This window comes from Chelmon rostratus, chromosome 9 (assembly GCF_017976325.1).
Source record: "Chelmon rostratus isolate fCheRos1 chromosome 9, fCheRos1.pri, whole genome shotgun sequence".
Classification (NCBI taxonomy): domain Eukaryota; kingdom Metazoa; phylum Chordata; class Actinopteri; order Chaetodontiformes; family Chaetodontidae; genus Chelmon; species Chelmon rostratus.
Genome location: NC_055666.1, coordinates 21657514 through 21671130, shown reverse-complemented (window position 1 = coordinate 21671130; position 13617 = coordinate 21657514). Strand labels below are relative to the sequence as shown.

The 13617-nt window shown below is 40.3% G+C and overlaps 1 protein-coding gene across 4 annotated transcripts in view; it reads left to right on the top strand.

Moving 5' to 3' along the window:
* fam13b (family with sequence similarity 13 member B) overlaps positions 1–13617 on the top strand; it is a 74705-nt gene that overhangs the window by 32773 nt on the left and 28315 nt on the right. For all 4 annotated transcript variants that reach the window (XM_041943474.1, XM_041943475.1, XM_041943476.1 and 1 more), the window contains exon 7: positions 6662–6789. In XM_041943474.1, coding sequence (XP_041799408.1) covers positions 6662–6789 — 128 coding nt within the window. The remainder of the gene's footprint in view (positions 1–6661; positions 6790–13617) is intronic.

Genomic DNA, 13617 nt, shown 5'->3' with positions numbered 1-13617 from the left:
AATTTTAAGATTTGTAGCGACACTGTAAAAGATGGATGGAAGATGGAGTGGGTGAGGAAGAAGAGGACAGTTGTTGTGTCACAGCATGTTTGTGATTGATTTTGAAGCATAATGAGGCTGGCATGGATCTAACATTGAGACATGCGAAGATGGATTTTGGCTTGTTTGTTGGCAAAACTGGAGTCAGTTGAATTGTTATTTAGGTGAGAGCGAGGCTGTGTCGAGGCTTGTTGTTGCTATGAGGAAACCAGTTGCTGTGTTTGTTTTGGTTCAGTGTTTGAAGAAGCTTTGTGGTGCCAGCATATCTGGACAGAGTATGAGAAATGATTAAAGTCTTCACTTATTTGTTTTTGATGAGAATATGAAATTTCATCATCTAGTTTGTCCATGTCTTTTACTGTAGAATGTATATGTTTCTTAGCATGCAGACAAAGTATAGAACATAGTGGTTGTGCTCAACCGCATTGCATCCTGTGGCGTTAGAAAGCAACATGTTCTGTTTTGACTCATGGCAACATGAAAACTAAGCAGTCCCATCTTAATAAGCTTGTGTCTCTGTGCTTTCGGGGTTACGGTTTGCTTTGCTGTAGAGAAAAAAAGTGGCTTGTAGACTTTAATTTTGCCACTGAATACCAGGCCACGTGCCCCCCCCCCCCCCCATTATATTACAGGACAAAATCATAATCAAAGCCGGACCGTATGTTTTGGATTCTTATTCATACCAACTGCATGGACGATACTGTGAATATCCCCCAAACGGCTTTACATGCAAATCAAAGATCATACTGTGTAATAATAATAATAATGATAATGATGATAATAATTACATTTATATAGCATGTTTAAAAACCGTTACCAAGTGCTTTATAAATGAGGACAAAAGAAAGAAGGCACAGCAGTCAAATACATAATGTCTGAATAAAGCCACAGGGAACATTAACTTAATTGCCACCCATGTCTGAATGGCACAGCTGTCACTTTAACAGATAACTGAAGATTCAACATTCAAGATTGTTAGAAACAAGATAATAAAAAAGATAATAAAATAAAATGAAGATAGTAGAATAAAATAAACAAACATGCAGTAAAAATAAGCGTAAATGCAATAAAAAAAGCCAGCAATGTTACGTATACCCTGTTTTAAAAGGCTTCAGTGGCGACTGCCTGCTGCTGACGCAGTGTTGGTCAGACTGTCTGTTGTCTGTCTACTTAATTAATTAGTCTCTTAATGGCTTATTTTTCCAGCCCTGTTAGTTTAAATGTCGGAGATAAATGAATCAGGATGTGTCCTGTTACTTTGTCTCTGCCGACTTAGTCAAGTGTTTCTGGAGCAAAGCCACGTTCCAGATGCCACAGCGAATGTATAGCTGTATCCTGGACTATGGACATTAATTAGACCTGGGTCACTGGAGTAATGTTGTAAATACCAGAGGTTGTCACGATGTTTAGCAGCATGGAGCAACCTGCAGTATATAGGTTGGGTCATATACACTTATATGATCCTGAGACATTGTGATAAGCTGTTGAGCAATAACCTATTTCAGTTGGGACATGGAGTTATTTAAAGAGGAGGTGATGGCCTACTTGGACAGTCAGGGGGATGTAAGATACCTCTCTAAGGGGACATGTAATATGAACACACACCCGCACACATGTTGACAGTTTTTCCCATCAAATGTTTAGAAATAAACAAGCCGTGCTGTTGATTTATTTACTTTGACAGCATCTCATGAGTAGTCCGAGAGAATATGAATGTCTGTAAATCAGTTTCTAACACATTTGGAGGTAAGGATGAGAGATGGATCACACAGCCCACTCACTGCAGGAACGTTAGGCCAGAGGGCTCATCTCCAGCGGTACTGCTGGAAGTGAACAGTGCGGCCACACAGAATGAGCCGGAGCACACTGAGAGAAGAAACACAACAGTTTAGACCTCGACGCTAAGAGCTTTTTTCAGTGCTCAAATTCTGCCACTCGAATGCTAAAATGTGTATTTAAAATGGTTTCAAATGTGATCTCCCCCAAGGTTTAGATATCTGACAGGCGAATGTGAGAGCAGATTATTCTTTCATTGATGAGCGTCGCGTGTTTTTATCCACTGTGCATTTGTGTGTTTAAAGCCTTAATCTGTATTTGTTGTCAGGTTTTATTTCAGTTTAACTCGTTGTTCTCATCAACCATTTGAAGTGACATTCCTTCATCGCACAAACTTGTGCCTTGTCTACACATGCACAGGCACTTTTTGAAACAGGCTTCTTTCCTCCTTCATTTTCAAAAAAATCCCATCCATACAGGTACTGTAAAAAAAAATCTGTGAATTAGAGCAGCAGTGCAAGCAGTGATTAGATTGTGACAGACAGTTGTGTTGACAAAACTACTGTAGGTCAACTTTACTGCATCAGACCGGACATGTCTCAGGACCCATCTATCAACATTTTCTGGTATTTTCCCCTTGTTCACAGAAATGAACCATATAACCAACGCCAAGGCTGAAAACTTGTGTTTCTAATCTACTGTAAACAACAAAGGAAATACAAAATGAAACCCTGCACTCAGATCATTCCCATGCAGTTTTCTTCAAAAGGGAAAAGAAACTAGCAGCAAATAGTATAAAAAATCAAAAAGAAAAATCCATAAATATTAGATTTTCACATGAAAGGTTGAAATCATTAAAAGAAAAACCGTAAGCCAACTCGAATACCCTAGAACAAAATCTGCCTGACCATTCAGCATCTTCTCCACAGCTGGAGAAATCTCAAACACCTCTCAATTTTTTTTCAAATAAGAAAAAAGCTGTTAATCTTCTTGATATTTTTCTCAGTGTCAAACATGGTGAAACCAGTGAAACACATTTTGTATGGAGGTTCAGTGTATCCACCGTCTTGGTGTGTACCTAACATCAGGATGAAAAGTGGCACACAAAAGCCTCCGATGTAGGCCACAGTTTGAGACTTGTAATGTCAGTCCCAGTCAGTGTCATTGTTCTGTGTTCTTGGCCCACTAACAGTTCAACTAGTGATGTCAGTGAGGCTTGTTGTTTTCTCTGTTTTCCACTGAGAAAACCTGGACCGCACCGCTAAACCGGGGCCAAGTTCAAGACCTTTTGTTCCAGGGCGCTCTCATTCTTGTCGTTTCACCCACTCGGGCACACACTCGCACCATACAGAGACGCACTTGTGTATCAAAAGCCTACATAACACAAGGAAACGCGCACAGCTACTCCCTTTTTTAAACTCTGATTTGTGAGTTAACATGATTAACATTTTCCACAGTCTTAAATAAGGGGATAATATTTCCAGCTCTATGAATGACCATTCCAGGTCATCCTGACAGGGGATTTAACGACTCTTATCCTCTAATATTGTTACATCACCTCAGAAGCTTTCTGATAACTTACTCAGCAGATCCTTGATCACATTCACGACATCGTTCACACCATGAATGAAAGCCTGTGGCCCAGAGGACAGTTGTACTGCACATTCAGGTTTCATTGTTATGTCAACCGCATTTTAACCGGTATACACAGGGGGACTTCTATTTTTACAGGATATCCAGACGTTTTTCCACATCACTGACGGCGACCTTGATAGAATATGCTTTCAGCAGCTGATGTATTTAATCCAAGGTTATATTCATGGTGATGTTCATTAATAATTCTAGTGAATAGCTTTGAATGAATTTTACATGATGATAATGCAGATTAGACTTTGAATCAGGGTCACTTAGGTCCTACTGAAAAGTTTTATTCTGCCTATGAAATCAGGAGCGATTTTAGATCTGGACGGTGATAGCAGGAAGCTGTTTGTTTAATGACTGTTTTTCCACTGCTCTGTTTGATGTGCTGCAGCAGTCTTATGCGCAGCTGTTTGTCCTATACTTTCTTCTACATAATTGTGTGTTGCTCAGCTTCAGATGAGACGTTGAACCGGGGATGATGGATTGGATGATGGGATTATGATGCTCGCCTAAAACCACTGCTCTGCTTGCCCCTATGCCCCAAGATGATTTATTTCTAAGTATCAACATACTAGATATCAACATTTTAATATGACAAAACTCGAATTCAGGATATCTTCAATGTAGTTCTGTCGAGTGTATTTAACTAAAGGTATTTTTAATTCAACACATTTAAGATATCTTAATTATATATTTTTGGATATCTCAAACTAAGATATTACTACTCAACAATGAATTGTATGAAGTGTATATATAAGGCTGAAGTTATAATAAGTCAAAACTGAAGCGGTGCATATGAGTTATTGCTGCCGTTGCTCCTATGGCAGCCCTTTTTACCTCTGACAGTCGGTGACTTACTCAGGCGGCTGATCACAGATGCATTACAGGGAGAGTTTTAAGATAAATTGAGGTATTTAGCTGCAGTTGGCTTTTTGCTCAAGTACAATAAGGCAGCATCAGAGTGGACGTGGGGTTTTTTTTTTGTTTCTTTGTTCATATGCACACGGCGCACTGGAGTGAGAGGGTGTGGTGATAAATCGTTATTTCTCAGCTTTTCACACCACTTAGACATTTAGTTAACATTTTACAGACACCTACACACGGAGATGCACATCACAGGGCGTCTCCGCTTAGCTGCACGCCAACACAAAGAACATTTTCACTGCTAAGTTGAATTTGAAAAGGTCTTAAATTTTTTGGTCATAAAGAAAAGATGAAATGGGGCTGAAGCTGTTTAATTGTAGGATTTTACCTTATCTTTACATTATAACATCATATGACACACACAGACACACACACACACACACACACAGAGACACACAGACACACACAAAGAGAGAGAGAGGAGTGTCGTGAGTCATCCTCCCCGATCTGCACATGTGACGATGCAAGAATTCTCTAACAGCCAATCAGAGCTCTTGGAACAGAGGTGTTGCCGTAGCAACGACACAGTGACAGCAGCAGATGGGGTTGCTGTTGAGAAGAGCGAAGGAGGAAAGAGAATGGAAAGGAGGACAAACGGAGGCGAAAGAAAGTCTCATGATGACAAATCTGGTTCACGACCTTTTAACCCAGGTTCCTGTCAGGGTTTTTCCCAGTTAAGTTTTAACTGATGCTCAGCACACGACAAAGCTTTTGTGATCGTCGTATAACGAATGATGTGACGGAGCAAATATGACAGTTATTTAGAAAAATTGCATATTACTGTAAAAATCAATGCAAGAGGGAGGAAACAGCTGTTTATCATTGGTAAAGCATGTTCCAAGGATTTCTGCTTGTCTCTCTTGCTCACATGTTGTCAGATGTCTGTATTATGATGAGTTATTTCTGTCTACATATTTATTACCCTCCCTTTTTCTCCTCGGCATCTACCTCCCTCCCCTTTTTCCTCCCTCCCGTCTTCCGTCTCTCGTTCCCTGTCAGATTCATTACACCCTGCTCTCTATCACTCCCTCCTTCTCTTCCCTTTAGCTCTCTGCACCTTTCTCCTGTCTTCCTCACTCCCTCTTCCTTTAAACTATGGCGGACCTTGAAAAAAATTGACATAGTAATGTTCATTTCTTGTTTTGTGTTAAATTTACTTAATACGCATAATTTCTCTAGATCTAGGGATGTTGTAACTGTTATAGCTTCAGTTGTAAAGAAAGAGAAAAAAACATAGTATTGCAACTTTTCTACCAAAAATTATGTTTTCTTTCATTGTTGTTCCTCCACAAAAGAAAGTTACTGTAGATGCAGAAATGGGACACTTGGTAGTTTGTTTTTCCTCCTCCTGAGAATGAGTACAATGTGAGTGATTGTGATAGTAACCAACATGCATTTAAATCAGGCTAAATATTGGTTGTTTAATAAATTCTTCTCTAGTTTTCATGTAATGCAGAGCAGTGGAATCGGTTCGTTAGCGTGTCTCTGAGCTCACTTGGCTTTGTTGTTCCCTCTGCGATGTGACTGTCAGGCATGGATACATTGCTCAGTCAACATGAAAATGATATTTCACTTAGCCCTACTTAAACACCCCCCCCCCCCCCCATTTCTTCACTCTGTTTGTATCTCTCTGCTTACTGCTGTATCTGTGTCACTCATTAGCTTCATCTATACTTAGATGTGTTACATAACAAACCTTAATGCATGTGCACATACTTTCAGAAGGTCATAATGGATCTTAGAACTTTGGTTCCAAATTAATTAAATATATCTTTTCTGTGACCTTTGGTTAATGTGATTTGCCCATCTTACACTTGGGACAATAGACCAGGAACAGGAACTATTATGCTCTGCTCTGACCTCTGTCCTGAGGCTGTCAAATGCCAGTGTCATTAGCTGCCTCTGCTCCTTTTACCTCGAGCATTAAAGATATCTATTTTTTTAACTTGCATAGATTTTTTAATTACTTTTGGCATCAGAGTGAGTGCAGAGAATATAGGATTTTTGTTTTTATTTATTTGATAATTAAAGTCATTATTGTTCCACAATATTGGTTTTGTTTTCATGTGAGCATATTAACGTTAATCACGTTATCCTTGAGTAAATAAATCACAAACTGTCAATAAGTAATAATTTCAGATGAAGTATCCCAAGAGAAATCCATGTGTGGTAACTGTACCTTTAGTCCTACAATTAACAATGTCGTCATGTAATTTTTCATCTCAAGAAATGGATCATTTTTGGATGCTAACCTTTTGTGTCCTTTCCTGTCTGCCTTCAGATCACAGAGCTGTTGGATGATGAGAGGTGTGAGGCAGAATGTGAAGAGCTGCCTCAGGACGGGGAGGAGGGTCCCGCCTCCTCCGACTCACCACAGCACACACACACTGATGACAGCCCCGCAGCCAGGTGAGACATGACTACTCTCAACTGTCTTGTTATATAAGAGGAGGAATGATATCTAACAGAAGTCCCAGACTAGACTGCATTTATAAACCAGGACTTTGCAGTTACAAATCCGCCAGTAGTCCATCAGGCCATCCATCAGATGTGGTCCCTCTATCATCCGCTTGTGTCGGTCTGATTTACACAGCTTTTGTTTGTCCTATCATGAACTTACTGTACATTACGATAAGATCCCAGCACTTTCTTGTGGACATCTGTTAACTTGTCAGGATTTTTCCTACAGTGTTTTTCTTAATGATGAGTTTTGGTCATTTGTTTTTTGTGTTTTTCAGTAATTTTGCTCAGGGCTGTGGCAACAAAACTTTTCACCTTCGAGTATCATAAAGTCAAAGCAAAATAACTAAATGATTAAAGGAAATTGCTTATTTTTAGACATTTGTTCCTGGCTAATGGTCAACAATTAAAACTGATTTCAGATTGGCGTTTCTTGGCACAGGAGAGGTCAGGCTAGTGGGTAGGGTTACACTGTTTTCTTGGTACTGCTTGTATCGTTGGAAATTTTGAAGACTTTAAATCTGTGCAGCCCTCATAAGTTTGTTGACCAGCAACACCTCACCCCATGAAATATTAAGCTTCTATTTGTTGGTGTTTTGTCAAGTTTCAAGACTGATCTTGAGGCGGTGCTGGGAGGTAGTGACAGCAACGCTTGGCAGTCTGACAACATCTTAGTTAGCAGTTTCCATTCGGTCGCACTAAAAGATGCAGAGCTAACGTTTTGACCTGTTGATGCTCTGTAGCTGCTAACCAACTACAAGTCGAAGGTCTGACGCACACATGGAGACACTCACGTACACAAGTTAATGAGTCTCCCTCCAGACCGAAGGACCAGAGTTCAATCCCCCTGAAGGAACATGCAGATCTCCTCAGGTTCTTCTGATCTGCTGATCTCTTTTAAGTTGATTACTGAGCACAACACCCACAGATCTAAAGTGAACAGAGAGGTCGTATCAGTTCGTAGTGCACGGAAGAGATGATAATGCTTATTATAAATCTGGGAAGATTGACTCACATTTTTTGTTTAATGGGAGAGCAGACCAAGGAACACACACACTCAAAAATATATCTTGCTACAGGAAGCACAGCTTTCGTCATCCTGCTAATGTTTGTTTGTATTACAGCTAGTCATTTTATTATGTCTTCAGTTCAGAGTATTTTGACTAAGTCTTCATCAGGGTTGTGCTGTGCCAATAAAACTCAGAACAGAACACAAAGGAAGTGAGGGAGTAAATAAAGGTTTATTTATAGAGCACTTCAAAATCAAAGTTGCAAAGTGCTTCCCTGAAAGCTTCGGCAGTTGAATTGAATGATATGATAGTGAGAAGTGAAGTGTCTCAAACTTTAGGGCCAAATGCAGCCAATGCTTTGCTGGCGGTGTGTATTCACCTTAAGGCAGCCATGTCCAAACTATTCCATCAAGGGCCTTGTGGCTGAAAGTTTTTGTTCTAACCAATCAGGAGGTCACCTGATTATCAGCTGAAGATTGGGATCAGCTGATTAAATGAGTCCAGCCTGGTGTGCTCCTCCTTGGTTGGAATGAAAACCTGCAGCCACATGCCCTTTATGGGATAGTTTGGACATGCCTGCCTTAAGGTGTTCAGACTGAATCGAGATAGCTGTCATTTATATTGTAACAAGGCGTGTTATTTCTCAGTTTACTGAGTTTTTATGTGAAAAACTTGAACCACCTCTACTCTTCTCCTCAGAGAACTAATCTGCATCAGTTTATTTTCTATCCAGGAAAGTCAATTTTATATCATCATACACAAACAAGTTTGAATAACATCTTGATGTTTTGCTTCGTGACTCATGGTCGAATTTTGTTAAACCTGCGCTCACTCCGCACTGCGTGCACTGCATAACCCTAGTCGCTCAGTAGCTTGCTAGCGGTTCGATAAAGGCAAAGTTGTTAAGCAGCGCAGGACAATAAATCAGTCCTGTGTGATCTTTACAGCACTCTGTGGTCTGTGTGAGTGTGTGTGTGTGCGCATGTGTGTGTCAGGGTCATGCTGCTAGCCTTGTCCTACTGGCCTTTAAGATGATTACAGACAGTAATCCATAATCCATGCACACACACACACACACACACACACACACACACACACACAGTTTCTTACACGATACACACTCATGACTCACATGACTCAGACCATACGGCACATGCGTTATATCTCTTTCTTATTCACTGTAACACACAAAGACATACACACATCCCCCATAGTTGTCTTCACTGGATCAAGTCAGCATGTGGACATTTAGAACAGGCTGTCAGGATGCTGTTGTCCCATTTTAAGCCCATTGTGTCAGGGTTCAGCAGTCTGTGTTATGATACATAAGGTCATGGATAACAGCAAAGTTCAGCCTGTGTGTCATCTGTGCAAGTGTGTCTCCATCTTTGGCATGTAAATGGTTTAGTAGTTAATACAGTGCTTGCGGGGCAACACAGAAGGATTCCTCTGTGTGTGTTTGTGTGTGTTTTACTGGAGTTAGGCTTCAGGTTGCAGCTGTTGTCCGTTGGTACTCAGAGTGCACTCAACGCTTTAATCATTGCTGATGAAGACTTAGCAAATTATATAAAGTAAACAATGCTGGCCAGACTGTTTTTATCTCTAAGTCTCCTGTGTGGCTAGCCTGCAGCCATCATCCCCTGTGACCTTGTCTGACCTCGGTGTCTGCTCTGGGGGGGTTAATGCTTTATCTGTAGACCCTCTATTCAGCAGTCTACACTACGAAGCCATTTAAATAAAATAGACCCAGAGCTTTAGAGATACATCTGTTTAAACTGCTAAAAATAACAAGTTCTGACTTCTTTTGAGTCCAACAAGTATTTTAATTACTCAAAATTAAAGAGTATACATGCTTTTCATATTTTATAAAGCAATGTTAGTGGAAAAATTGTACTCATAATCTTCTGTCAGTCAATTAATTGATTAATTCATCTGTTTCAGCTCTGGTCATGTTAAGATAAGATAAGCTCCCTTTCACATCCTTTTAGTTTATGAAATATTTCCCAAACCCACAGTTTCAAGAATTTGAAGAATGTGTGATTGTGACTTTAAATGGAAAGCACTTGTCTTGGAAAGCATTTGGGAGGCGTCGTTTTGGTCTTAAATGTTTTTATCTTTGAGGTTTGTTACGATTGATTTGTCGTCTATCTTTCAGTTTGTTCCTACTTGTTTTTTCCCCACTTACATTGTCTCAGATTTCAGTAAAGTAAACATAACCTTAAGTACTGTCATGACACTGTTGATGAGTCAGTATACATACTGTATGCACGTTTTACTCGAATCGACTTGATTTATCTCTGTTTGGAGAATAGCTCGCTGCTCCATGTGTACATCAGTTATTCTTTGACACATAACTGGTTGTGACAGCACTGAAAAAGAGAGAAAGTTCCCATCTAGTGACTCAACATTAACTGTGGTTGAGTTGTTTGTCCCGCACTTGACAGACAGGGAAGTCTGTCCTCTGTGGCTGTTGCGGTGCTCTCTTAATAGACTCTGACAGCCAACACACACACTCACACACACACCTTAAATGCTGACAGCCTCTGCTCATTTCAGATCTATATATAATCCCTGGTATTTCTCTTCTGATCTCTCTTCCCCCGTCACTACTTCCCTCCTTCCTCCTCTCGTCTTATGTCCTCGTCTCTGTGTCTCTCTGTGGAAAGTATTTTTCATGAGGCCACTAAAATATCCTGGCAGGCTGAGGAAGAGGGCTCTTGGGATGAACTCCTGGGCACGGTGAGGAGAAGTGGAGGAAAGGGGAGGGAGGGAGGGATTAATGGAAGGAGCGGAGAATCAGAGGGCAGAGAAGGTCGTGAGGGAGCAGGGAGAGGGTGGGAGAATTGGAAAGCGTCCCTACTTGGGAACGATTTATTGATTTTAAGTCTGAGGGAAAATGCAGTTTCAGACCTCAGGAGGGAAAAGGTCAACACAGAAGATAGCATTTAAACACATTATAAAACACTTGTCTTCAGCGTTGTCCTCGAGTTAGAGCCCCCCTGCCTTCCCTCTCGCTAGTCATTCCTCGCAGTTACAACCATCCCAGCATGGCTGACGCATGCACCGTCTCATGTTGCAGATAACCAATCTTGTACTTCTTAAAGGCCTTCTCTTTGAATCCCCTCGTGTCATTTTCTTCCTCTTATTTTTATGTGGCGGTGGAAATTATTTATATCCCAGTGTGACACTACGGCGTGCTGGAGAGCTCCGTTCTTTCTGTTTGTGTCAACAATGTGCGTACCTACATCCACACAAAGCAACTACAGATGCAAATATATGAACACTCCGCTCTTCTAGGTCAAGTGCTTTTGCTTTTCTCACCTGATGATTCATGCACACGCAGGCAGAGAATCCCTGCAAAGTTTATAAAGAAGCCTTTAGCCCGTGCAGCAAAAACAATCATGTAAGTTTATTCCATGTCGTGACTTGTCCTGTACAAGTTTATAGAAATCGATATCAGACTGTACAACATGTCATATGGCATCTCAGATTGTGTAATTAATGAATGAAGGGGAATTGTAACGCTACGATGTAGTAAAATGTAAATGAGAGCGGAGGCACCAGCTCACGCCATCCCCCTAAGTTTATTCAAAAATCACTCACAAAATGTTACACCAGCCTTCATTTCATGTTGCGTTTGATAGCCAAAACTTCAGATCTGCCATTGGAGCACTAGGACCACTCTGCTGGAGTGATGAAAAAAAGATTTTACCACGTTACTCCCACAATTGCCAGCTTTCATCTCAGACAGCCCAAAAATTGCTCAGTTTTAGAGACTTCTAGTCTCTGTAGAGATGATTAGCAGAAAAATGGATTGATTGATTTCTGTGGAGAGAGCAGAAGATTCACCACCTGTACTCAGTGTTGAATCAGTTTCAGCTTTGACCTCTAAGTGAACAAGAGATGCAAACGGCCTTTATTGTTGCATTCTGACTTGTCTTTTTCTCTGAAGGAGGGAACTCATCTGTGTCGCCTTTTGTGCTAAAATGCGTATTTCACAGTTCAGTCTTTCCTCGGCTTTCTAACACTTTCTTGGTTCTGTGGTGACACAATTCACGTTACTGATCAGACAGTATGTGTTTTAGTGTTGAGCCTATTCTCTGTTTGGGTTTTCTTTAGTGTTGTGATTTAAGACAGCTAAACAGTGCCCCATCACATACTGTACATACTCTGTCCATGACAAGTGCATGCTGAATGTATCTTAATGTCCCATACATACACATAAATACAGTACATAGGTCAGTGCAGGAGTACCAGCTGTGTGCTTTTGGTGTTTTGACATCTCTCATAGATCATATCCACCAAAGGACGTAAGATTGGCACACAAACTGGTAGACCAACTATGGTTGGGTTTATTATTGTCTGACCAGAATATTAAAAAATGTGAAAAGCTGTACACTGAAGGACATGAAGGAATTCTAATTTATTTGATCCCAATAATCGCCCTAAATACCCTTGACATTCACCTAAGTTGCTCAATTGAAATTCTGTTTTAGTGGAAGTAGTTTTGTGCACACAAATGTAGGATTTAAATATGAAACATTTTCTGAAATTTAAGCAAACTCGTGTGAAGCCCACATAATAGCTGAGAGGATAATGGGATATTGGTTCAATCTCATATTAAAAATTCTTTTTTTTTTTTGCTGTGTGCCTGAACACACCTTCACAGAGTTTTTAAAACAGTCCCTGTTTACTTTATAGCACGGGTGTGTAATAAGGTATATAGTAGGGATAAAGTAGTCAATAATTGTACTGGTCAGTGATTTCTGTTGAAAAAGAAGTCTTTTTCTTTCTTTCCTTCAGTTTGTCTTACTTCATGCCCTCCTTTCCCTGCTTTCCTCACACTTCACTTCTCGATTGTGTCGAGGCCTGGGCGCCAGCACTGGGCACAATGTGTAATATGATACGCTAACTGACCTAGATAGCACCACTCAGCATGTGTGCTATCAGTTCTCACCCACAGTTCTGGTACAGCCATCCTATCTGGCTTTCTAAGGAGCGCTCACGTTCATAAATCATCATGGAAAAAGGGTTATTTTGATTGTCACACCACATGCTGCTGCTGATGCCTCTCTGTGTCAACACGTTGCCACTGGAGTTGCTTTGTGTTAGTCACGGATGATAAAGTTGAAGTTTGAGATTAGAGTTTGCCAAGAATAATACCAGAGAAGCACAAATTGACGCCAAACTTACCAAATCTAGTTAATAATTCATAACAAAAGTTGAATAACATTTATTCTCTCTTGTCTTCTCTTTATTTCCTTGAGGAATTTCTGGAGATTCGTAGATTTTAAACCGTCTCAGACTAAAAACAGAATTTAAAATTAAGCTCTTTGAGGGAGTTTGGGACTGTTGGAGTAGTCTCTTTCAGACACACATGGTCCCACAGTGTATTCTACTGAGTTGCTTTCACTTATTTGTTTCTCTTGCATCACATTTCGTCATGTACCATGGTCATGAAAGACACTTGTTGGTTGGCAGGTTTAAAAAACGATCAGCACGACACCTCATGTATCCAGTCATCCTGTCACAAATTAGTGCATAAGCAGGGCGTCTATAGAAACTAGAGCTGCAACTAATGTTTTGTGTCAATTGTTTTTTGTAAGAGATATCCATCACAAGATCCCAGAGCCCAACTTGAAGCCTTCATATTGCTTATAATGTGTAATCACCAGCCCAAAAATATTTAATTTGCTATGCTATGAAATATATAAAAGCAGCAAATCTTCATGTGGTAGTCACTGGAACTTGCAAAAGACCAAACAAT